Raw genomic sequence first — 26,701 nt, 5'->3', positions numbered from 1 at the left:
TCGGGGGGAAGGTGCCACACACTTTAAAACTGGATCTTCCACGAGCTCTACCATGAGAACTCTTGACTGTCGTGAGGACAACACCAAGCCATGAGGGATCTGCCCCCGTGACCCACACACCTCTCACCCGACCCCACCTCCAACACTAGGATTACGTTTCAGCATGAGATTTGGTGGGGACAGAGACCCAAACCATATTAATATATGAATCTGACTTGTCACCAGAGGAATGCAGGCTGTGGCGGGAAGCGAGTCATCACACCAGGCCTGACTGCAGCCACAGTGGGTTGTGAGGAAGTGAAGCCAGGCGTAGCCGGGTAGAGCCAGTGTTTCTCTGGGCCTCGTATGATGTTTCAGGGTTGACTGTGGAAAGATCAGGGATGGGTTGATGGGGAAGGGATGAGGAACCTGGCAGAAAGAGGGAGTTTTTCAGCAAAAACTGAGAGAGGAGTCAGAGCCCAATCCAGGCCTGCTGTGGGCAGTGGAGCTGCAAAGGCAGGGCGATAGGACCTGATCACCATCTCCAAAGGCGGCCTGACAATGGAGTGTGACACAGAGCCCAGGAGGCAGATGGGAGCCCTATGACCCACAGGGGCCCGGGGGAGAGCAACTTGCATGGTTAGGGGCTGGCAGGAGGGCAGCTTGGAAGTGGTCATGTGGTGTCTGGCCACAGTTGGCCATCAAGTGGAGGCGCAGTGGTGGAGGTAGAGTGGGTCTCCAGGGGACTGTGCATGTATCTCAGCCTGGGCTGAGAGTGGAGGGCACTCTCCAGGTGGGTGAGGTCAGGAGCCCTTATGATGCTTGGACTGTTTGAAAGACAGGGGCAGGCACAGGGCAGCTCCAGGCTGGTGTGGCACTCAGGGCAACCACAGTGGGAACGAGCCCTAGAACCAGGGAACAGGGAGGGCCACCTGACAGGATTCACCACCTTCAGCCGAGACACTCAGCCAGTCTGCAGCAACCATGCCAAGAGGAACCAGGAATGCTCTCCTCCCTCACTACCAGCCCCTGCTCATGCTCCCCATTGGCCAAACTTGGCCGGAAGTAGGAGGCCCAGGACCCTGTTGGTAGAGTCCTTGCACTGGCCTCCCTGGGACAGAGCTGGTGGGGAATGGACTGCAGATAGCACACACCTGCCCTGGAAGGGAGATCTGGCCAGCTGCAGTTTGCTAAAGCCACACCAGGTAATGTGAAAAGAGCCTCTTTATGACGGGCTGTGTTGGTGAACTTGGTCTTAGTCTGGCTCCAGCTGGCTATCCAGGGTGATCCAGCTGGCTGGTCCGGGAGGAGATGTTGACCCAGCTGTCAGCTGGCCTCTCTGGATTCAGATATTTTAGTTGCAAAAACCTACTCAGAGCTTGAGAAGAATGGACTTGGGATGAGCTAGGAAAACTGGAACAGCCCAGGCCCATGAGACCTGGGGTTTCTGGGTTATCTGCTAGGGTACCTGCTTGGCTTCTCACTCTCAGGCAGCAGAGGTGGGCCTTGGCTGTGACTCTTCCAGTTGAGGGACACGTCTGGGAGAGGCGTTTTCTCTCATCTGGGTTGACATGGCTTTTTCTTGGCTTTGATGTTCTTTCAAATGTTATTAAATGCAGTAGTTGACCCTGCCATGTCGTTCTCCATCCAGTGATCCCCCTAGCAATGCCCGGTGAGCTACCAGTAATTTTAGGGCTAGAATGCAATCCTGGGCCTTGGGGCAGCCCAGGCAAGTCTGTGGATCCCTGTGCATGCGTGTCACAAGAAAGGGTTGCCCAGATGGGCACATAACTGTCACTAGATTCTTCCTGGTCAGTGATTTCTGAAACAGAAGGACAAGTAAGAAACAAGCCTTTTGAAAGAATTGTGTCATGAAGAGAACATTCCGAACATGGAATTTGGATGGACACATGATTTTGTTGACAGGAAGAACGTGTGATGCCCACAACTCTTTCTTAAAAATAGAGTTTCCTGGTGGGAAAATCTTATAGACTGAGAATTTCAGTGAATTTTCATCATCTTGGTTAAAATATGTAACAGTATAACTTCTGCTTTGTTCATGAAAATAAGTGGCACAGGGAAAGATAGATGTTTTCCAGTCAAATTTTAACAAAAATCTTCGTATTTGTGGATGGATTAAGAGATATTCTTAAACCATCCACAAATGCAAAGATACAAGAGTACACTGCCATGTTTGTCCACAGATAGGTAACAACAAATGCCACCTGCTTTCCCATAACCTCAGCAAAACACAGACTTTGCCTGTTTGCCCTTGGACATTTAGGCACATAGTACAAACATCAGAGTGCTCAAATTATTGCAAAATTGCCAGGTCAAACACTAGGTAGGTTAATTATTTACAGAGACTGGATCAGTTGTCCAAACCTGCAAAAACAGATAGGCTTTTCCCTTGGGAAGCATCTTCAGCCTCTTCGTCTGTAACTCTTGGATGCTTTTGTTCCAGTGTCATGTCTTTCTTTGCAGTCAGCAGATATCATCACCGCAATTATAATTTCAATGTTTACGCTATTTACTATAGAATGCAGTTAAAACAACTTATTTCTCTACCAATAAATGCTTAATTCAAGGGTAATCCCCATTTTGCAGTTGCCATGATTGACATTTAGAGGGAAGGTTTCCTAAGATGTGGTCATGGCACAGACAGGGAATTCCTGGTGGTAGAAGCCAATTAGAGACCTGGTTCCACCTCTTATTCTGGTCGCTTGTCTTCTCCACCCTTGTCTTGGGGTTGCCGAGGAGTTTATGTGATATAAAGCCGTGGTCACCATGCTTCTTGGACTCTGACATGCTGTGTGCTTGTTAGTCATCATCTTGTTCTCTGTTACTGGCCATAGGGTTCACATCTGGCCTTTGGGTGAGTACATCCTCACAAACAGCTTTTATGGAGGGACAGGTGGTTCCAGATGTATCCCAGCTGCATCCTGCAGCACACTTCTATGGAAACCCCCAAGGAGCCCAACCATGACCCCACATCCATCATGCCCCATGCGCACTGGAAACATACCCTTTGCCCATCTGAGGGTGCACACGCAGCCTCTGGCAGGCCTCCACTCTGTACCTGCACCCATAGTGCTACCACCTACCTCTATCCAACAGGTGCTTATTGGGCACCAAAGTATCCTGACCCTGCGCTGGGGATGCTCACATGGTTGAGGTGTAACCCCTGCCCTTGGGTGCTTGTGGGCTGTTGAGGGAATCAGACACGAGCCACAGAAAATTTCAATACAGTGAAGGGTGTGCCATGTAAAACATAGACAGGACCCTGACCCAGACAGGTGGATGTGATATCATTTAAAGATAATACCTCACCCCTGAGACTTTTAGGATGAGTAGGAATTAATCAAGGGAGGGCCAGAGTGCTAGGTGGGGTAAGTGTGTCTGTCTCCTGAGATGGTTGTTTTTATTGCTGTTTTAAAAAATCAGCTCATAATACTATATTATGTACTTGAAATTTGGTAAGATAGCAGATTTTAAGTGTCCTCACCCCCACCTGCACACACACAAATGGTAACTATGGGTGGTGATGGATGTGTTAAATAATTTGATCATAGCAGTCATTATGCAGTGTACACATATATGAAACCATCACATTGCACACCTTGGAGATACAGTTTTTGTTTGTCAATTAAATATTTTAAAGTAAAGAGGAGTGTATGCACCTTAGGACACCGGATGGTTCAGTGAGGTTTGGGGAGAGCACATCAGAAAGTCTATTTATAGTGGTATCTGAGAATTAAGAAATGTACTTTCCTAATGTTGAATGATGAACCGGCAGTGTTGACCTGACACTGGCCAGATGCCCTGTGTCACTTGCAGAAGGGAGGCAGGGACGTCACTTCTGAGACAGAATGAGGACAGGGCCACCCTCCCTTGGCTGTTCCCTTGTAGCAAACATGTTGTTGATTCCAGGTTCTGGGGTTACTGGTCTTGCTAGTTAGACGAAATACTGTCAGGCTGACTGTGGGAGTCACTCACAGCACATGTCAGCACACAAGGGAGTTGCTAAATTATGCTGTTTGTTATTTTGTTCTCTTTTACAAATGACAAGCACCCCGGGATGTGACTTCTCTGAGTTACCACATAACTATCACTAGATTCGTCCTGGTCAGTGATTTCTGAAACAGAAGGACAAGTGAGAAACGCACAAGCCTCTTGAAAGAAACTTTGCCATGCAGATAACGTTCTGAACATGGAAGTTGGGTGGACATGTGATTTTGTTGACGGGAAGAATATGCGATGCCCACAACCCTTTCTTAAAAATAGAGTTTCCTGCTGGGAAAATCTTATAGACTGAGAATTTCTGTGAGTTTTCATCATCTTTGTTAAAATATATAACAGTGCAACTTCTTGGTTCATGAAAATAAGTGGCACAGGGAAAGATAGATGTTTCCCTGTGAAATGTTGACAAAAATCTTGGCATTTGTTGATGGATTAAGAGCTATATGGCGATTTCGGAAGGGCAGCTGCTCTGGTAGCCCATTAATCCAAATGTGGCAATAAGCAGAATGCAGACACAATTTTTAAATCACAATACTGTAAATGTAGATTCTGGTTTTTAATCAAAGCATATTCAATTACATTGTTTTCAGCAAAATACTATTAACATTAACAATAGTATTTTGGAGCCAGCAAAATTTTTGTGCCACTAATAAATAAAGCTATTATTTTAGAAGACAGTTTTTACTTTCTCTTCATTTCACCTGCTGAGACCAGCTCAGCCGTGGAGAACCCAACCCAGGCAGCGCTGATGGAATTAAGAAACAGACACAGAGATAGAAAGTAAAAAGTGATTTCAGAGAGTGAGGCAGCAGGAGTCTCACAGCATTTCCAGCTGAGATCCCAGAGCAGACTCTGACCCATGTATTCATTCTTGACTTTCCAGTGACAAGTTTGACAAGCAGATGCTCTGTGTTCTTTCATTGGTTAAAGGTAAACTAACCAGACAGCTAGTGTACATTTACTATTGGTTAAAGACAAACTAGAAAGCACTCTTTATGAGAGAACAAAGGGAAGAGTCACATATCCAGGGTTCAAAGAATGAATTCATCTGGTGTGAGACATATTCATATTGGTTACTGTTTTATAACGCTTTGAGCAGTTTTCTGCTTTGAGGGGGCAGTTTTCCACTTCAGGGGGGCCGACTAGGCTTTCTTTACTGCTGCTCTCAGCAAACAATATGATTTCTCATACACATTAGAATTTGCTCTCAACAGTCACTCTTTACAAACCTTTCTTTTGTGTATATTGGAGCATGATGTGTTAACACGTAATTAATAATGTGGGTCCTATAGATAGGTATTTGTCCAGAATGTTATTATTAATGGGAACTTGAGTTGAAAGCAGCCTTGGAGACCATGAGAGGCTGGAAATGGAAGGTTTCTGACCTTTGAGCATGACCCAGAATAAGCCAGCACCGTGCTCAAACAGCCGCTGCATGGGCAAAGCCCAGCTCCAGCCCATCTGGGCAGCCAGACCCCAGCTGTGGTCTGACTGGGAAGGTTATGGCCTCTGGGTTTCTTTCATCTTCATCTACCTCTGGCCCACGCGCCTTAAGGAACAAGAAGAAACACCTGGCGCCGTCTGTCTCTGTGGGTTGCACTGATTCGCTGGCATTGTCTTCCCAGAAAACACTTGCACCAGGCCTTCCCTTCATGCCCTGCCTGGCTTCGTGTACACCCCCATCTTCATACCTGACTCGTAAGGCTCGGGGCCTCCTCACCTCTATTCTTGGAAATCTCCACTTCTCTGTTTTAGCTGGTGCAATCACCGCGTGCTGTCTAGTGGTGTGTTCTTGGCCAACTCAGTTCTGATAGCATCAGTACTGCTAGAAAGCAGCTGTGCTCTTTAGGCTTACTAAGGGGCATGCTGTCCCCTCAGCCCTTGTTAAGTACAACCCTACAAGTGGTCACTCTAAAGGTGGGTGTGTTACACCCATTTTACAACAAGGAAACCACAGCACAGTGAGGCTGCATCTGCTGGCTGGGTCACCAGCCACCTGGGGGACATGAACCAGGGGAGCTGGCCTCCAAACCACACAAGGGCAGTCTGTACAGTTTTTAACTACGTTCAAGAGTTTGATGCCTCCATAAATGCTGACACATACTTAGAATATTCCCCAGGCTTCACTCCTTTCAGGAATTGGGTTTTGTATGAGGGAAAACAGGGACCCCAGTGGCTTCTGCCTCCTAGGGCTGTGCTGGGCCCTGCCACCAGCACTTTTCCATGAACGGGGCCTTTGCTGTCCGCTTAATCAGTCTCTGCAGGGTCCTGCAGCTAGCAGTAAGCAGACTGGGACTCACCGGCCCCTGCTGTCTGCTCTGCTGTGTCCCCATGGCAGGACCCTTTGGGTCTTTAGTTCTTGCTCCAGGGGGCTGGAAGTCAGCACTCGGATGAGCACATTGGCCCTGAATCTGTCCCTGCAGGGTTCAACTTGTCTTAGTGCCCAGAGGGGTATGGGCTTTAGTGAAGGCCAGAGAGATTCCAGAGGAAACAGGAGCCTTAGGAAGGTGTCCCTCCACCCCTCCTGGGCGCAAGGCATTCTAGGACAGGTGCCCTGGGGGACACATCAGGAGCTGCCTGGGGGGGCTGGTGGAGCCTGTGGATAGGCACCTGCCTGAGAAAGAGTTGCTGTAGCATCTGGTCCCTAGGAGGTAGCCGGGGGCAGGGCAGACCCTGGAAATGAGGTGAAGCCATAGTTTGTCCTTTGGACATTCCAGCAGATGGGGTGGTGACTTAGGCAGACATCTGCGGATATTCCCCGCCCAGTAACATGGATCTAGTCATGCATGTATCTGGTGCAGAGGAAGGACAGGAGCATGGGTGTAGACCATCAGCACACCTGAAGTCTAGTTTGGATGATTAGAAAGAAGCATGCAGTGGGGACAAGCAAAGGCAGCGTGATGGACGGGACTAACCGAGGCTCATGATGCCCCAGGCAGAGGAGGAGCGAGAGGACATGGAGAAGGTGAAGCTGGACAACAGGCGCATCCTGTTCAACCTCCTGCCTGCCCACGTCGCCCAGCACTTCCTCATGTCCAACCCTCGGAACATGGTGAGCACCCAGCTGCGCCTGGCCGGCACTGCCCGGCACTGCTCTGGCCGCCCCGCTGGCGCTCGCCTGGCTGACCCATCCTGACCCGTTCTTTGAACTTCTAGGACCTCTACTACCAGTCCTACTCCCAGGTGGGTGTCATGTTCGCCTCCATTCCCAACTTCAACGACTTCTACATCGAGCTGGATGGCAACAACATGGGGGTGGAGTGTCTGCGGCTTCTCAACGAGATCATCGCCGACTTTGATGAGGTGAGGCCGCACATCGCCACCCTGACCCCACCCGGGAGTGGCAGTGCATTCTGCTGATGGGTGACCAGGATGCCCCTTCACCTAATTAAATTCTGTGTGTCTCACGACATGTCACAGTCTCTATAGCTGGAATGAGAGAAAGCAAATCCCAGGAAGCACGGCCATTCTGTCGCCTTTGGGATCCAGACCAACCATGATAGGAGAGGACCCTAGGATAGGGGACCAGGGCCACTGGGTGGGGCTGGGTGCTTGTCCTCCATGTTGTAAATGTCAGGGCTGGGACATCTACAGTGGCCAGGGTTGGGCAGCCTCACCTACAGGTCGGCAGACAGGCGGGCGCCCCCAGGCCCTGGTCTACAAATAGGCAGGCAGGTGGGTGCCCTCATCTACAGATAGGCAGGCGGGTGCCCTCATCTACAGATGAGCAGGCAGGTGGGCACCCTCATCTACAGAAGGTTAGGCAGGTGGGCACCCTCATCCACAGATGGACAAGAAGGTAGGCGCCCTCATCAACAGATAGGCAGGCAGGAAGGCACCCTCATCAACAGATAGACAGGTAGGAAGGCACCCTCATCAACAGATAGGCAGGCAGGAAGGCACCCTCATCAACAGATAGGCAGGCAGGAAGGCACCCTCATCAACAGATAGGCAGGCAGGAAGTCACCCTCATCTACAGATGGGCAGGCAGACGGGCGCCCTCATCTACAGATGGGCAGGCAGGCGGGCGCCCTCATCTACAGATGGGCAGGCAGGCGGGCGCCCTCATCTACAGATGGGCAGGCAGGCGGGTGACCTCATCTATAGATGTGCAGACAGGTGGGTGCCTCCAGCACCCCCACCCCACAGCCAGTCAGGCACTGTGCCAGCCCCTTGTCACTGGACCCGATTCTCCTGGTGACTGTAAGGTCACCTATGGGGGCCAGGAATGTGTCTTGTACTGTCCTTCCTCACCTCTTCTTGCCAGCATAGTCCTAAAACTTGTCTGCCCATAGCAAAGAAGTCACATTGCTTTCTTGAATGTGTTCTTTGGCTCTACTGTTGCCCCCGGTGGCTGATGGCTGCAGCGACTTTTCTCAAATGTTATGTCATATTTAACAGTTTTGTGTTTTAAACAAAGCTCATGGAAAAAGACTTTTACAAAGACATAGAGAAGATCAAGACCATCGGGAGCACCTACATGGCTGCTGTGGGGCTAGCGCCCACCTCAGGGGCCAAGGTGAGTACAGCCTGGGGCTACCTGCTTGGGGACTGGGCCCCAGCCCTGCTCCAAACTGCTCTGGGGCCCTGGGTGGGTTCCTATACTGGGGTTTGGATAACGGGAGCAGCTTGAGTGCTGTTTTTGTCTGTTACTGGCTCACTCCAGACACAATCTCCTGGGAAAGTCGGCACTGAAGCCTGGTCGCAGGAACTTCCTTCAGCCCCGGCTCTGCCCTGTTAGACATCTCACCCCAGAACCCTCTCCCTGCCCCTGTTCCATTCCCTTCCCCAGCAGCCTACCTCCCCAGCAGCCTGGTTCCTCCCCAGCAGCCCCACCTTCCTCCCCACCAGCCTACCTCCCCAGCAGCCCCACCTTCCTCCCCACCTGCCCCTCTCTACTCTCGCATCAGCGCTGCACTCTCCTTTTCCACAGTAGAACTGTGAATAATTACAAATAATTATTCTGAGTAGATCTAGATTTATTAAAGAAGGTGAATTGATAATTAATAATCTTCTGAAACAGAAAGCACCAGATCCAGATGCATACACTGGTGAATTCTACCAAACATTTAAGAAAGAAATGACACCAGTTCTCTATAATCGCTTCCAGAAGACAGAAGCAGAAGGACCACTTTCTAACTCATTCTGTAGGCCAGCATTACCCTAATACCAAACCCAGACAAAGACATAGAAAAATAAAATTACAGACCAGTGTTTCTCATGAATACAGACGTACAAACTCCCAACAAATATTAGCACACTGAATTCGATAATGATTGAAGAGAATTATACACTAAAACCAAGTTGGATTTTTTTCCAGATATACATGGCTGTTTCAGTATTCCAAAATGAATTCATGAAATTCATCAAATCAACAAGATAGAGAAGACAAATTATATAATCATATCAATTGATGCAGAAAAATTATTTAAGTCTAATACCCATTCCTGGTTTTTTTAAAAAAAACTTTGAAGAAACTAGCAATAGAAGAAAACTTCCTCAATTTGATTTTTAAAAATTTGCAAAAACCTACAGCTTAACATACCTAATGGAGGGAAACTAAATGCTTCTCCTAAGATGGGAAGCATGGCGAAAATATCCTCTCTCGCCATTTCTATTCAACATTATTCTGGAAGGCAGTAAGACAAGAAAGAATATAGAAGACATACAGACTGGGAAGGAATCTGCTTGCAGATGACGTGACAGTATATGTAGAAAATCAAAACGAATTAATAACAAAAATAACAGAAAAAAGTCCCTGGAACTAAGAAGTGATTGTAGTAAGGTTCCAGGATATAAAGTTAGTTTATAAAAGTTCATTGTTTCTCCATATGCCATCAGTGAACAATTGGAATTTGCAATTATAAACAAAATGCCATTTATATTAGTAGCCAAAAAATGAAATACTAGGTATAGCTCTAACAAAATATTTACAAGATCTATATGAGCAGAAGTATAACATTCTGATGTAAGAAATCAAAGGTCTCAGTCATTGGGAGTCATGTTCCTGTGTAGGAAGAGTCAGTATCATTCAGATGCCACTTCTTCCTAATTTGATTTGTAGATTTAACACAAGTCCAATCGGAACTCCACCAGGATATTTTGTGACATTGACAAAATGATCCTAAGTTTATGTGGAAAGTAAAAAGATGCAGAACAGTCAACACAATATTGAAGCAGAAGAACAAAGCTAGAGGACTGACGCTACCCAACTTCAGGACTTATAAAGCTATAGTAATCAAGACAGTGTGACATTGGCAAAAGAATAGGCAATAGATAAGAGCATCAGACAAGAGAGCCCAGAAATAGACCCACAGAAATATGTTCAACTGGTTTTTGACAGAGAAGCAGAGGCAATACCATGGAGGAAAGATAGTCTTTTCAGCAAACGGTGCTGAAACAACTGTATATCCACATGCAAAAAAAAAAAAAAAAAGAAGTATAGATACCGACTTTAACCTCTGCACGAAAATTAACTCAAAATAGACAATAAGCATAAATGTAAAATGCAAAACCATAAAACTTTCAGAAGTTAACATAGGAGAAAAATCTAGATGACCTTGAGCCTGGCAATGACTTTTTCAGTACAACACTAAAAGCATGATTCATCAAAGAAAAAATTGGTGAGTTGAACTTCATGAAAATTTAAAACTCCTACTCTGAAAAATATTGTCAAAAGCATGAAAAGTCAAGTCATAGATTAGGAGAACATCCTTGCAAACCACCTGTCTGATAAGGGACTCGTATCTATAGCACACAAAGCACCTTTACAATTCAACAAAAAAGAACAGTTAAAAAGTGGGCAAACAATTGAAGCCCACACCTCACCAAAAGAGATGCAGATGACAGATAGGCATGTGAGAGGATGCTCAGCATCGCATGTTTCAGGGATTTGCAAATGAAAACAGCAATAAAATACCACTAGATATCCGTCAGAATAGCTGGAATCCAAAACACTGACGAGACAAAAACCAGTGACGGTATGGAGCAACAGAAATTCTCCTTCACTGCTGGTCGGAATGAAATATGGGACAGCTACTGTGAAAGAGAGTTTGGTGGTTTCTTACAAAGTTGGATAATGTTACTATATGACACAGCAATTGCACTTTTTTGTAATTTCCAAACGAGATTAGACCTTATGTCCGTGAGCTTCATTCATAATAAAAACTGGAAGCAAACTAGGTATCCTTCAGTAGGTGAATGAATAAAGAAATTCTGGTATATCCGTAAGGTGGAATATTATTGAGTGAGAAGAAATGAGCTATCAAATTATGAAAAGACATGGAGAAACCTAAATACACGTTGCTACGTTAAAACAGTCTGAAAAGGTTACACACTGTATGATTCCAACGATGTGAAATTCTGGAAAAGGCAAAACTGTAGAAACAGTAGAAGTGTTAGCTGTTACTGAGGGTCGGGAGAGGGGCGGGATGAACAGAGAGCAGGGAGAATTTTCAGGGCAGTGAATCACGTGTAATACTGTCATGGCGGATACATGTCATGCATTTAGAGTGCACAGAATGGACAACACCAAAATAGTGACGCCTAATTAAATGACATCTTTTGGTTAATAATAATATACCAATATTGATTCATCAGTTGTAGCAAATGTGTCACACTTAAGTAAGACGTTAACTATGGGGGAAACTCTGGGAAGAAGGCAAATATGGCAACTCTCTATTATCTGCTCAACTTACCTGTAAACCTAAAATTGCCCTAAAAATAAAGTCTGTTAATTTTTAAAAAGCATTAGTTTCCTGATTGTGAGCACTAATAAAATTCCCTTTAAAAATAAAAATTAGAAACCTTACAACTGTCACTGTTTTACAAGAGAAATTACCTTGTCACACACGTACAGGATGGTACAGCCTCAATCTCAAGGAAGGAAGTTGCCGACTCCCTGGCATGCTTCTCTGTCCTTGTTTTGCTCATTTGCCATGGGCAGTGGCAACGCTGTCCAAGCTGGAGTTTGAACACCGGGTCTCCCACTGGAAAGGGTCACCCCACCCTACTCCAGCAGGCAGTCTTGGGTGGGCCCTGTTTCTGCCCCTCAGGAGCTAGGGCTTGGCCAATACCCTGCCTCTCCTTTAGTCTCCTGCCTGTAGAATGGAATGATACATGTGCCTGTAGCCAGGCACCCAGAGAGCCTGCCCCTGAGAGTGCGGCTGTTGACCACTGCAGGTTGGTCCTTGGCCCCCTCTTGCCTTGCGCCGTCCAGATGTAATGACCCCGTCTGTTCATGCCTAGGCTAAGAAGTCCATCTCCTCCCACCTGAGCACACTGGCGGACTTTGCCATTGAGATGTTTGACGTTCTGGATGAAATCAACTACCAGTCTTACAACGACTTCGTCCTCCGAGTTGGTACGTGGTTCTAAACCTATCCTGTCCATCCATGGGGAACACCCTTCCTGCACCTGCCTCGGGGTGAGATCAGCTGATGAGGTGCCCTGGTCTTACAGGAAGGAGGGTGGTGCCACCCAGGAGGGCATGGGACCTGTGTACCGAGTTGCCCCTGGAAGTGCTGGTGGAAGTGAAGATGCTTCAGAAAATGACGTAGGACTTTGAAGATTCATTGTCTAGCTCAGGAAACATACTAGAAATCTTGATTGTCCTGGAGACGTTCAGATGCTCCTCTGAGTCCACACTTAGCTGAAGGAAAATGCCCCTTTCTCTGTTCAACAGCCATGGCTACATAGTTGAGGCCCCATGGGCTGTCCAGAAAAAGGCCTTGATGGGAGCCCCACTGCGCTCCTGGGCACCTTTATTTACCTGTGTCATGAGGAGGAAAAACCACTGGATGCCCAGTTCCTTTCTAGCTTTTATAAAACTGTGATTTGTTGGGTTTTTTAAAATCCTAAATTCACTTTTTCTTGAGAGGTAGACAGTTTACCAGAAAAAAATTTCTACTAGTCCAGGATACAGTTAAACTAGAGATTTGTTTTAGAATTCAAACATGCAGTAGCCTTAAAAACAAACCTTGGAGCTGCGTATGAATGTGAAGGGTGGCGAGTGATCCACTTAGAGCCGTGGAGTTCTGATGTCCTGAAAAGCAAGCTCGGCTTCAGGTGTGGTATCTGGCCAGAGGGCAGGGGCAGAGCGACAGCTGGGCCCTGGGCTCTGGTCAGCAGAGCTCCTGATGTGCCTGGAAATTGATCTGATGGTGGGTTGGAGAAATTCTACTCCTCACTTTCCCACAACAGGACCAGGCAAGCCTGGCCCTGTGCCTCAGTGCCTGGTCATGCAGTGGGGCTGGACCAAGGTCTCTAAGGGCCCTTCTCCCCATCAGGCTGGTGCTAGCCCAGTCTTCTTTATGTGGGTGGGGTGCCTGGGGTTAACGGGGGGCTTCCTGACTCCCACCAGCTGTAGCTATCTGGAAAGTGGCCCTTTGGGTTTCCTCTCTGAGTTTCCCATGCTCGCCTGCCCCAGCTCACGCCACTGTGTGCCCTGCTCCCATGCTTCTCCCATGCCTTGCCAGCCCTGCCCCCTGTGCCCTGCCCAGGAGATCAGAGGAATTTACTAGGACAAATTCAGAAAAGTTAGTTCACAAGTATGGAAGGGGGAGATAGGAAGTGGCTTCGGCCAAGGCCAGAGAGCCTCAGTTGCAGGAGGTGGCTGCCACCGGCCACCTCTCACGGGAGAGCTGACAGCATGCTTGGCCCCCCTGCTCTCCTTCTGAGGATGGGCGGGGCATCGCAGCCTGGTGTGTGCCCTACTTACGGGGGAGGAAGACCAGGCTCAGAGAGGGTGAGCACTTTGCAGAAAGTTGCACAAGGTGTGACTGGAGCATGGGTGTGGCTGGGTTGCTGTGATGCTGTTCAGCTGGTCTGCAGCTGTCCAGAGGCCAGTTGGACACTGAGTTACAAAAGGAGAAGGTACCCTGTCCCCTCCCTTCAGAGCATTCTGTACGGTCTTGCTTAGTTCTGAGACCCATGCTCTAAAATAGCCGTAGGGTCACATTCTGAGAAAAGGTCCAACGCTGCTGTTTTTCTGGAAGAGAGGATGCACTTGGGGACACACCCTGTAATCACAGAGACTGAAAGGCTATACTTCTGAGTGGCTCCCTTGGCAAGGCTCCGCACAAAGGCTGCTGTTCCAGGAAAGGGGACTTTTCTCCAGGATCAGGACTCGTTTTGAACAGCCAGTGCTATTCCCCAGTGCAGTGGGCAGTGTCATGTCGGGACCCTGCCCGGGGGAGCCTGTGCAGCAGGGCGGCTGCCTCTCTGTGGTGCTGTGTGTGATGCTTCAGGAAGGAGCCTGGTGCTAGGAGACCCCAGGAAACAAGGCCCTGAAAGGAGCAGCTTTTCTCCACCAGGAGCAGCATCAGGTGCATTTGGTGGATCTGGTGGGATGAGTTACAGTTTTCCCACTGATGACAGGTTGTGCGGGGGCTGTTTTCTAGGCATCAACGTTGGGCCGGTGGTGGCTGGAGTGATTGGCGCTCGCAGGCCCCAGTACGACATCTGGGGAAACACAGTCAACGTGGCCAGTCGGATGGACAGCACAGGGGTCCAGGGCAGAATCCAGGTCAGTTCACCCAGAAACCCCCAAGGCATGGGTGCCCATTCTTCAGGTGAGGAAACTGAGGCACAGGGGGCCAGGATTGAATCCCTACTCTGCAGCCCGTAAGTAGCAGGGCAGAAAGAGCTGCATATTTCGGTCTGTCTGCTCTGGAGGCATTCTGGCCCGTGCATACTGAGCTTGCTGTTTGGTTTGTCATTTAGCCTTGAGGGCTGGCTCCTGGGTGGCCAGGTGCAGCAGTGGAACACTGAGTCACTGGGTCCGGCTGCTGGTCCCAGCAGCTTGGCAGCTGTCATTCACCCTGCACGTCCCAGGTTTCCGGCCCCTGCCTGGCTGCCATAAGAAGGAAGGGCTTTCATGTGTGTTTGAAAGGTGCTGTGTGTGTCCACCTCATCTTAGGAACTTGTGGGTAGGTCAGGTGGGCTGACACCCTCTAAAAGCCATGGAAAGGTTTAGAAGGCAGCGGCCTCTGCTTTTCCTCAGTGTGGAGGAGTGTGGTCTGGCTTCTGGGATTTCCCTTAGAACAAACCTGAAACTTGATTCGGGCCTGATGACCACCAGGATGAAGCCCCCACAAGTAAGATGGAGCCTATGAGGGGCCACTCAGCCCTGCAGCCACCTCCCTGAGAACTGCAGGTCTCCACAGGCCATGGAGGGAAGGCTTGTTCCCCAGGCACATGACAGCAGCTATTCATGTGCAGTTTAAGGGACAAGTAGGTCAAAATATTCATTGGGGCTCTCCTCTCCTGCTCAGAACATAGACGGGGCTTCCGTGGAGCAGGTCTGCACTTCTGATTTCTCTTTTTTAAAGTTTTTTTTTTTTATTTTAAATTTCTTGTATCACGGTAAGGTATACATGGAATTTGTCATCTTTCTTTTTAGGTGTAGGGTTGAGTGGCATTAAGTATATTTACGTGGCTGTGCCTCCATCACCACCGTCCACCTCCAGAACTTTGTGCTGTATATTTTTTTTTACCATGACTGTATCCTGCGCTTTTCTGCAGGATTCTCCCAAAACCGGACTCTCCAGGGGAGAGCTTCGTAAGAGCCCCATTCTGTCCACCCGAGCCTGGCCCCTGCCCTGCACCAGCATTTTTAAGTTTCTAAAATCAGATCTGAACCTGCCACTGTTCTATCCTGCCCCTGCCCCATGCACAGGCTGTTCACTGGTGGCCTCTGACTAACCCCCTGCCAGGTGTCTCCCGGCTGCCTGGAATGTGTCACCCTTGCACTCACAGGGCCTCTGTCCTCCCTCCCCTGCCTAGGCTTCCTAGCAGCCCTGCCATGCTGATGGGGGCCACCCTCCGCAGCTCTGGGCATTAGAAGATGGGCTTGGCATGGATTGAGCTCTTTTAATGAAAGATGCCAGGGTTTTGATGACTGTTTGTAGGAGGGGGAGGAGCAGCCAGGGAGACAGGGAGGAAGAGAGGAAGCTCCAAGATCATTCCTCCAACATGACGCAGAGACACCGATCGTGTCCTCTGTTCACAGGACTGATTGTATCTAGTAGAAAGTATTTCCTCATTCTATATCTTTTTTCTAACTTTGCGAAACGTAAATTCTTTGAGCTAAAATGCTGGTTGTTAACCTGTCAAGAAACGTCCCTGTTTTCTGTGGGCAGTTTACCCGCCGCCCTCCATATGCTGGTTCCTCCCTCCCCTGACCCAGGGTTGCAGAGGCAGCTGTGCCAGCATTCTGTGAACTGGCTGGTCTGCACCCCCACTGACACCACACCGCTGCCCCCAGAAGTTAGTTGGAAGTGTGGCTTTGTCCTAGACTCTACTCTTTGCTGTCCCTTCCAGCTGAGGGGGTAACCTTCTGCCCCCTACACTCTGTATGCCCCACTGTAAACATCTAGAGCCCTGAACCCAGAGAGCCAATTCTGGTCTTCTCTGCTCCAGCAACTGGAGCTGGGTGCCATGCAGCCTCTGGCATGGAGTGCATGGAACCACCATGGAAGCTCACACCCAGACCTGGTACCAGGTCCCTGTAAGCTCTGCCCACCTGCCTGCCTGTCTGGGTGCTCCTTGGGCCACGCTTCTCGGCTCAGTGAACATTGCCTCCTCCTATTGTCCAGGAAACAGGCAGCGAGTCTCTTCTGGAGCTGGCCCCTTAGACTCCTCTGAGTCCCCTGGTTTGCAGGGCTGTGTCTTTTTTACATAGTGACCCGAGCGATTTCAGCAAGAGAAGGGGCCTTGGCTGCCAGGCTGAGTTGGGAAAGCCGCATCCCAGTGCCAGGGTTGGGCGGTCAGGGTGAACAGTGACAGATGCAGGATGGAATGTTCTGGTCTCTTTCCAGAGGAGTCCCCCTCATTGCCCTGGAGTAACACTCACTTCTCTCCATCAACAGGTGACTGAGGAAGTCCACCGGCTGCTGAGAAGGTGCCCCTACCACTTTGTGTGCCGAGGCAAAGTCAGTGTCAAGGGCAAAGGCGAGATGCTGACATACTTTCTAGAAGGCAGGACTGATGGAAACGGCTCCCAAATCAGGTCCCTGGGCTTGGAGCGGAAAATATATCCATATGGTAGAGCTGGCCTTCAGGGCAGACGACCTCCAGTGTGCCCCATGCCTGGAGTTTCACTCAGGGCTGGGCTCCCTCCACACCCCCAGGGCCAGTACCTGCCTTCTGCAGCAGCTGGGAAGGAGGCTTAGTGGAGCCCACGTGGGCCTCTGGGGTGCACACAGGGTGAGAATGCTCCGGGGGTGACACTGGCCACGGTGGCTCCAGCCAGGACCAGCAAGACCAGCAGAGCAGGGAGCCAGTGGCCAGGGTGGAGGCGGAGCATTGTCCAGGCGTGGCCTGTGGCCCAAGGGCCAACCACCCAGCAGACGCAGCACAGCAGTGACTCGGGGAGGGGAGGACACCCAACTGCGCACACTTTTAGGCCTCACTGGAGAAGCGCCCACTCCATCCTCCCCTCCGTGGCATAGGGAGCACTGTTACTTTCCAGCAGGCCTGTTCAGGTTTGGCCAGGTTAGCATCAACATCAAGACCTTCAGAGCATCCACCAGGGTTACAGCAAGAGCCACTGAAGTGTGGCTGGCAGAGCAACCGAGGAGCTCCCTGAGAGTGTGGCCTGAGGCAGCCCTGTCCACCCAGCCGTGGTGGGACCTGACATACAGGCAGCTCCAGGTCTGGGCAGCAGCTTCAAGAGCCAGAGTGGGAAGTCAGGCCTCTCTGGGAAGGTCACAAGTGCTGGCACAGCACAGAGCTGTCCACTCTTGGACTGGACAGTTTGGGGAGAATTGGGAAGCTGCCTCTCACTGCATGGATAGTGGTGGCTGCTGGCTTTCAACTGTGGTTTTTTGCTAAGAGCCAGAGGCAGGTCTTCTGGAGTTCTCAGGGGGCCCTGCGACCCCCTCTCCACAACCAAGGCCAGCATCGGCTTGCTGCACCTGTGCATTCTCCACCCCTCCGCCGATGGCTTCCAGCTCCTAAAACACCTGGACATTCCCCATCCTGCGTCGGCACTGTGCTTGTTCAGAGAAGACGAAATGTGTCATTCCTTCCTTTCCTTGTGGCATCTTGGATCCTTTACATTTATCCGCAGTGTGAGGCTCCACTTATTTTGAATATGAGCGGCCCTCACACCCATCAGCAAGTTTCCTTGATGGAAGATGCTGTTTCTCCGGCAGAATCAACCCTCCAGGACGAAGTTTCAGAATTGGCCGACGGTCGTGAGTGCAGGTGTCTCTGTTGTAATTTGCAGGGAAATTGACTGCAGGTGATAGTGTTGACGTCTGACAGCCTCCCACGTGCGTGTCTAAATAGTCACAATGAAGATGAAGATGAGAATGAGGGGACAGGGGTCCAGTAGGGCCAATGGCGAGGGACTACAGAAATAGCGAGGAGAGGTCTGGCGTGTGGAGACCTTGGATCTCGGTCACAGGGAGGAAGGTGACTAGAGACAGGAGGGAAGCTTCTGGATAGGCACTGTAGTAGGGGAACGTCCAAAGACCCACCACTCTAACATGTGGTCAGAGAGGTTTCTTTGGACTGCACGTGAGGCCTGAGCCCTGCCTCTGCTCAAAGCCAGCAGGCTTGGGGGTCTCCCTCCTCACTGCTCCTCAACAGCTGTAACCCCTTCCTGAGGGCCACAACTTTTCAGAAAAGGAGCAGAGAGAAGCCCAGACTTCTTTCCCTGGAGTGTAGACCTGTGTGTGGGACCTGTTCCAGGCTGATCTCTGTCTGCGCAGGTGGGTGATGTCCTTGGGTGCTGCCATTATTGTGTGTCAGAGGCGGCCTCCTGCACAGGAAGAGCCTGACCCTGTCTCAGCTGTGTGGCCATGCGGGGGCACTGGGGCCTGGGCCATAGCTGGGGGAAGCCAGACCCTGGGGCTTTGCAGGGCAGCCAGGGCAGTGATGCCTGGAGGCCCCAGCTGAGACACGAGTCTGGACAGAGGTGGGCAGGGTGGATGGCTTTGGGCAGGGGAGGTGGTTAGAGACTGTGTGCAGGGTCCCATCTGCCTGTCCTGAGGGTGTGGACTAGGTGTCTAGACGGGGTTGTAGGGAGCACTATCCGCCCTCCTTTCTCTCTGGTCAGGGCTGTGGCCTCTGTGATGGTGCAAGAGAAGGGATGGTCTTCAGGCACCTTCCTGCAGAGTGATTTTGACCAATGCCTTTCTAGCACCTTCCCCTGGCTATGACTGGGAGCTCCCGGGCCACGCCAGATGACCCCACAGGCTGGCTGACCCCGTGGCCCCACTGGAGACTTTGAGGGCGAAGGCCGGGCAGCTTTCACCTTCCTTGGGTGGTCCTCATGCCGCCTCCACTCACGCCCCTGGTGTTCTGGCATCACCTTGTGCCAGTGGGGGCTGGGCTCCCATGAGCTCCTAGGGCAGAAGGAGAGGGTTGCAGGTCCTCTCGCTGCTGTTGGGGCATCCACAGGAGCTTATGTTCATGTGGAACCTCCAGGCTGCCACAGAGGGCTTCTGAGGGCTCGTGGGCTCATCCTGAGGATTCAGGGTTGGTCTGAGCCGGCTGTGGGCTGAGAACCTGGCTGGGGCCCTGCTGTCAACCCCTCCTCCAGGCCCTGCCTTGTCCCTGCTCCTGTGCTTTCCTTTCTTCTGGACAAATGATTTGTCCTTATGGTCCCCTTTCCACTAGGATTTTCTCATCCATCCACCTGTCTATCCCAGCCGGATTTGAAGCAGTCAGTTCAGACAGGAGCCACAGGGAGCCCGTAAGGGCATAGTGTGGTGGCAGAGAGTGTGGCTGCCCTGGATCCCCCAGCTCGTCGCGGTGCTGTCCTTGACCCATGAGCTGTTGAGAAAGGTGCAGAGCCCCTGACACAGCCTGGTTTTCCTCAATCCTGTTGCCCCCACTGTTGCTGCCTACCTTGGGCCATCCAGGTGGTGGGCAGACAGAGGAGTGGTCCCCAAAGCTGCCCATGCCCCAGTTCTAAACCCTGTGGCCAGGGCTCAGTCACACAACAAAGGTGACTTTGCAAGTGGAATTACTGTTAGGGATCTAAGGATGGGAGGAGAACTTGGATTATCTAGGTAGGCTCAGTGCAGTCACATGGCCCCTTGAAATGGCTAAGGGAGGCAGGAGAGCCAGGAAAGATTTGAAGTGTGACAGAGACAGTTCCATCACTGCTGGCTTAAAGACAAGGGCCCGGGAGCCAACACCAGAGGCCACTCGGCAACCCCAGCCCCAGTCAGCAAGGAAGCCGGGTGTCGCTAACATAACCAGATGGGACTGAGTTTGGCAACAACCCAAGTGAGCCCGAAGCAGATTTGCCCCAGAGCCTCCAGGCCTGAGCAGAGCCCACCCGGTGACACCTTGGTTTGGCCTATGAGACTGAGCAGAGAGCCAGCCACGCTGTGCTGTGCTGGGATCCACAGAGCGGGGAGGTAACACATGTACATCCTGGAAGCTGCCCAAGGTGTGGCCACGTGTAGGGCAGCAGGAGGAAGCCGTCGCAGGACCATGCTGCCTTCTTTGGGCTCACGACTGTTCCGGAAAGGACCCCATGGCAGGCTTGGCAAGGTCTCCACTTCAGGGGCAAACATCTCCATCATCAGCAACTCCAAATCCCAGCCACTTCCTGGGAGTTCAGGAACTGTGTTTAGCCATAATGTTCCTTGGGGTTTGGTAAAAAACAACTTCCTTTTTATTTGTGAGAAAACTGTATTATATTGCCTTATTTATTTTTAACTGTGTACAATATTCATGTACAAACGTTAGAGCCATTCGGGTAGAATTCTCTAAATTATTTATTGAAGAGGCTTTGTAAATAGTGCACCAGTTCCAGGTGCTGCCTGTTTACTCGTACCAAAAATGAAGACAAGCCCCACACCCACCTCAGCCCCCGCTTGGCCATGCTGTGGCCCTTTGGAAATGACCCTGTGTGCTCCCCTTGCGACCCTTGCATGCCTTTCATGCCTGATGCCGTAGAGTAGAACACAGCCCCGGAATGCTTCCAGTCGCTTGCAGGGACCATGCCGGCCCAGATGGTCCACACCTGCGGGGTGTCTATCCTGCAGGTGGATGCCCCCACAGACCCAGCAACCCAAGTTGCCAGTCCGTGTTTCTCAGACTTTGAAGCCACCAAGGCTTCTAGAACACCTGTCATAGAAGCAATAACTCTATACTGTACAGACGAGTCTGGTCTGAAGCAGATTGGTAATTTAGAGATAAACCATGCATACAAGTTTGCCCCATTCTCTGGCTTGGGGTGGTGGGGGGCGGGGAGCTGCCACTCCCAAAGCCCCCACCCCTTCCCAAAGCCCAGTTCTGACACCGCAGTTCCTGTGGGTTGGGCTGCCCCGGCTGGTCAGAGCTCAGCACCCAGGTGTGGTGGGCAGACAGAGCCGGCATTAAACCCCGGCAGGTCATTGTCACTACACCCTTGCTTGGATGAGGAAGAAAGGAGGCAAAGGCACTCACCCCATCCAAGATCTGTTCGATTGATGGCCTCAGTACTCACACTGACGAATGGTGGTATGCTGCACGGTTTGTTGGTGCACAGCCTAAAGGATAACATATCAAGGCTTACCTGTGGAACGCCATTTTAAGGAAAAGGTGGCACTCTGAAGGCTGTCCCCATTCACCTTCCACAACGCTGGTACCATTCTGGCAGAAGAGCCCTCTGGACAGGACACCTGTTCAGACCCAAGGGCCCCATGCTGGGCTTGCCTGGGTGTGAGAAGGTCAAACTGGGTGGCTTAGGCCTTCAAATTGAGCTTGGCGGTGACCAAGAGAAGGTTCTTATTCAAGGAGCTCACCTACCCCAGATAACCATCGGTACACAAATCATTCCACGGTCTTTGGCCCCAGGCAGGAGAAGCTGCAGGCAGGTGTCCATACTTGGCAAAATGGGCATTAAGGGGAATGGAGTTGCTTCAACTTTTCTCGGTCCCGGCCCTTACTCCACCCACCAAGTCCAGCAGAGCCAGGTGGGCTGAGACAAGTGACCCAGCTGGACTGAGCCTTGGGGGAGGGCCTGGAGCCAAGGAGCCTCCCTGGGTGGGGGCTTCGGGAGCAAGGGCAGGGTCTGAGGACTGCTCCCCCTGCATAGTGGGCAGGTGGGGATGGAGCCCAGGGTAGACTTTGAGGAAGGCTGAGTAGGCTCAGCAGAAGTAATTCTCTTCCCAGAGTTGTAGTTTTTCCACAGATGGATTTGGGTGATTTGAGGGTGGTCAGGCTCTGCTGTTGGGGGGATGAATGCCAACAGGGCATTTGGAAGCTGTAGTGTCTGTGATTCTGTGTGAACTGACAGCAAGGAGCTGAAGGGCAGGCCCAGCACTTGGGAGAGAGCACGGGCATGGTCTGCTAGATGCAGGGCTTCCAGGGCTGTGAAGGCAGAGGGGTCCCTGGAGGCAGACGGGGCAGGCTGGGGGCCAGCAGCAGGTGGCAGGGCCCCAGGCAGGGTGGCTGCTTCCTGCACATAGACATTCCTCTGGCACAGGGCCAAGTGCCCATGAGCACAGCCCCAGACAGACACACGGTGGGGAGCCAGGAACTCTCCACTCACCTAGGGGAGCCCTGGGGCCCACACTGGAAAGTATTCGAGGGGCTTCCTACCTTATTCTTCTGTTTGTTCACACACTTAGCGAAAGCAGATTCTGTGCTAGAATGTGAGGAAATCTGTCACCTCCGTGGTCCATTCCATAAAATGAAATTCACTTTCAGGTGCCACACATTTTGGGGCTAGACTTCCCTAAACAACATGCCATTGTGACATGATGCATATATTTGTATCTTTAAAATTCTCTGAAAATTTAATCTCTTCTGTTCCATACGCAGTCTGTTCACTACCTTAAAAAACAGATACTCCACTAGAGGCTGTGCTTAATTCAAATCCATGTGTATGCCTGTTACATGTGTGAACACATGTTCCTGTCATGTGCGTCATGCACATCTGTGTGTTGCTCAGCATAAGCCAAATGAAAATTAATCATTTGTTCATGGGATTCAAATATGGGGAACAAAATTAAATTTGAATACAGCCAGATAGCCACCACACAGGGCATTTAGGCAAACGGTCCCCGAGTGCCCTGACTTGATTTCCCTTAGAAAATCCTTGTTATCAGAGGAGAAGGTGTGGGCAGGGGCAGCAGCACCTCAGACATTGAGTCAACTTTATAATCTACGACATCAGCACTGAAGTCCAGGGACACTGAGGCACTAACTAGGTTCCATTTTCTTTGGTTTGGTTGGTTATTTTGTGTGTCGGAGGCCGGAGGGTCTTGGTTTGCACAGAAGCCTGTAGAGAGAGCCTCAGGGCAGTGCCAGCTGCAGGAATTTGGTCCTCCAGCTCCCCTCTAGTTCCTGGGAGCCAATTTGGAGTGTGCGTCAGTGTCAGTCTCTCAGATGTGCAGTGGAGGAGCAACAATAGACAGGTGGCCTTCTTGGGTTGTGCTTCACAATGGACTTTCTGTTTGAAATGAGAAAATCAGGCTGGGTGTAGGGGCTCAAGCCTGTAATCCCAGCACGTTGGGAGGCCAAGGCAGGTGAATCATTGAGGTCAGGAGTTCAAGACCAGCCTAGTCACCATGGAGAGACTCTGTCTCTACTAAAAAGAAAAGAAAAAAGTTAGCCAGGCCTGGTGGTGGGAGCCTGTAGTCCCACCTAAACAGGAGGTTAAGATGGAAGAATTGCTTGAAGCTGGGAGGCAGAGGTTGCAAGTGAGCTGACATCGCGCCATTGCACTCCAGCCTGGGCGACAGAGCAAAAAAAAAAAAAAAAGAAATTAGAAAATTGACCATAGTGGCAGCCACCTGGCCTAATGCTGTGTCTTTGGTACCTAACAGGGGTCACTTATTTTAGGTACAACTCCTTTGTTCTTTGTGAAATCAGTGAGTTTCCTTCTACACGTCACTAGATTCAATATGTTCTATTACTACACCGGTAACCACAGGGGAAAGGCACTTGTCGCCCACCTGCCTGGCTACAACCATCTCCATGGGCCTTTTGCTGTGACCACAAATAAAGGAAACACTCCTCACTAGTATCCAAGTCCAGCTTTACAGTAACTGGGCACCTTACGTGTGCTTCATGTCAGTCTCCTTCGAACAGCCCGTGGTGGGAGGTGGTATTATACTCCTCATGTTGACAGTGAAGAATCTGAGCCCCAGAGAGGTTAGGGACTTGAGTAAAGTCACACGGCCCTGAGAGGCAGGACCAAGCTTCCACTCCTGCTCTGTCCAGTTCCAAGCCCTTGTTTTCCATTACGTTGAGTGCCTCTTTGCCAGCAGGAACATCTGCAAAATTTATGTTGGTTTTGATGGATAACTAGTTCATCCACATGCAAGTGCCCAAGTGGTGGAGCGGCCACCTCAGCATGTGGGTTCTGAATGCAGCCAAGGCTGGCCCCCAGTGGACAGGACTCACTCTGACTGCCCGCCCTCAGAGCAGGTGCCTCAGTCCTCACTGGCACTGACAGGCCTCGTCTCACGTTGCTAAATTAAAGCAATGCAATTCCTCTTGGGTAAGAGGAATTCCTTCTCGTTTAACAACTGATCCTCAGCAAGGAAATAAAATATTAGGCTTAAAAAAATCCCTATTTTGTTATATCAGGCTGTATTCTAAAACTCTGTTGGAGCCAAACTGTCATTGTGTGTAATTTCAAATATGCAGAACCTCCTTAAACAAGGAGAGCTGTTACCGTCTTTTTCTGTTATGCCTCTCTGACATCAAATGGGGAGAAACGGTGGCACCCCCAGACACTCCCAAACTACACACCATTTCTTCCCTTAGACTGAGTCAACCCAGCTCCCAGTTTCTGGTCAGGAGTTCTGCGAGCTATGGGAAGGCCATTGGTTGAATTCACCACTTTTACTCTGTCTTCCTCTGCTGTAGAGCCATTTAATGTTATTGTCATATGCTACTGGTGAGGTACAGGTGGGTCCAGGTGCCTTCCCAGGGGTTAGAGGATATTCAAAGGGCCGATTTCAGCAGAAGTGTTCAGAAGGCAAGAGAGGGCTTTATGATGGATGGTGAGAGATTTGACAACCACCAGAGCATGTGTGCCCCTGACACTCTCCTGGGCATTGGTTCCTCTCACTCCTGCTGGTACCAGGCAGTTCAGACTTTCAGATAGGTTGCTTTCAAAAGAGCTTTCAGGCCCTTATTGAGAATTAATGTTTAAACAGAGATTATAGCCTAGACGAACTCCCAAGACATCTATCAAATCTCATGGGCTGAATAAGTATCTCGTGTGGGACTGTGCCACAGTTTCTCAGACTGTCCTGCCTATGGGCATCCACCTCCTGGGCGAGCACAGTGGGAAGCTGGCCTGATGGCAGCCAGAACTTATTTCTCACCTCCCACCAGCAACCCCCCACCCAACTCTGGGCCCCAGGCACATGAAGCACAAGTCTCAGGGGACAATTCCCACATTAGGGGATCCCGAGGGAGCCCATCGCCACCTCTTGCATACAACTGTCCACTAGGAGGCACACACCCAGTGTGGGAGAGATGAGTGGTCTTGCCTTCATCCCTGTGAAAACTGCACATATGCAAGCCATTTGCACTCTGGAACTGCATGCCATGAAAACTTCTAATGGTATGGAACTTAGTTTGAATTTGAAATCACGTTGCATGCACAAAGGGACAGACCCGGGCCCGCCCTCAGGTCATCCACCTGCTGGCTGCAGAGCATCCCCGGGAGCCATGGCGAGGCCCGTGGAACCTGAGCTTGTGTAGCTTGTGCACTTATTATTCATCACCTCCCTTTAGTCACCACTCTTCTTCCTCCACCATCCTTGTTTATGCCGATTGCACACCCCCCGAGCAAACAACAATATCCTTATGACCATCTCGTAGTGGTGGATTCCATTCCTGTTTAAGGTAAGCCCAAAGCCCACTTTGGGATTTTCTCTGCTGTCTGAGAAAAGTGTAAGCACCTATGTCTTTCTGGGTTTAGCTGGATAGGGTTGTGTCCCTCTATGGAACGGAGAGTGATGTGGGCAAGGGTGTCATTTTCTCACACAATACAACTCACCGAGGATGCTTCTGTAGAAGTGAGAAACACGATGACTACATTCAGAATTACAATAACTCACTCTCACTGGGTAACTTCTCATGATAGATTTGTATGATCAATACGGGTCTATTTTTATGTCAACTGAACACTGTAGAGTACCTTCCAGTCTTTTTCAAGATTGTTAAATTGAGACAAGTAATTGAATAATTTGTCCTATTTTTATTTTAAAAAAAGTGAATGGACTGAAATGTTAAATGTGAATGTACATTTCTTAATTGCAACTTTTCTACTGAGTGTTTGCACTATACTTTCTGGAATCTTATTTAACAAAAATAAAGGGAAAAAATTGCTTGACTAAACTCTGTGGCCATTTCAGTGGAAAAATAAATGGTTATATGGATGTTTTAAAGACACTCCTGCCTGTTTCACATACCTTCTGGTGGAAGTTTTATTATTCAAAGTATTAAATACTATGTGACCCCATGTAGACTAAACCCTGTTATGCCCCCATTACATACTGTTGTTATTATTTTTAAACTGAGTCTGGCTCTGTCACCCAGGCTGGAGTGCAGTGGTGTGATCTCAGCTCACTATAACCTTCACCTCCCGGGTTCAAGCCGTTCTCTTGCCTCAGCCTCCGAGTAGCTGGGATTACAGTCGCATGCCACCATGCCCGGCTAATTTTTGCAATTTCAGTAGAGACAGGGTTTCACCATGCTGGTTAGGCTGGTCTTCTGAGCTCAGGTGCTC

The 26,701-nt window shown here is 50.1% G+C and overlaps 1 protein-coding gene across 2 annotated transcripts in view; it reads left to right on the top strand.

The window, feature by feature from the left end:
- Positions 1–26,362, top strand: part of ADCY1 (adenylate cyclase 1) — a 109,846-nt gene extending 83,484 nt beyond the window's left edge. Inside the window, exons 14-19 of one of the 2 annotated variants that reach the window (XM_032244282.1) lie at positions 6,935–7,051; positions 7,156–7,302; positions 8,420–8,518; positions 12,247–12,361; positions 14,400–14,524; positions 16,869–26,362. In XM_032244282.1, coding sequence (XP_032100173.1) covers positions 6,935–7,051; positions 7,156–7,302; positions 8,420–8,518; positions 12,247–12,361; positions 14,400–14,524; positions 16,869–17,171 — 906 coding nt within the window. In that variant the 3' untranslated portion in view covers positions 17,172–26,362. Of the gene's footprint in view, positions 1–6,934; positions 7,052–7,155; positions 7,303–8,419; positions 8,519–9,022; positions 10,436–12,246; positions 12,362–14,399; positions 14,525–16,868 lie in introns of those variants that run through there. The other variant, XM_032244283.1, reaches the window with a different exon arrangement.
- The last annotated feature ends 339 nt before the right edge of the window (positions 26,363–26,701 follow it).

The sequence above is a fragment of the Sapajus apella genome, unplaced genomic scaffold, assembly GCF_009761245.1.
Source record: "Sapajus apella isolate SASKATOON/1434 unplaced genomic scaffold, GSC_monkey_1.0 scaffold54, whole genome shotgun sequence".
NCBI classification, from domain to species: domain Eukaryota; kingdom Metazoa; phylum Chordata; class Mammalia; order Primates; family Cebidae; genus Sapajus; species Sapajus apella.
Note: the sequence above shows the minus strand (reverse complement) of the source record. Positions and strands in the feature narration are given on the sequence as shown.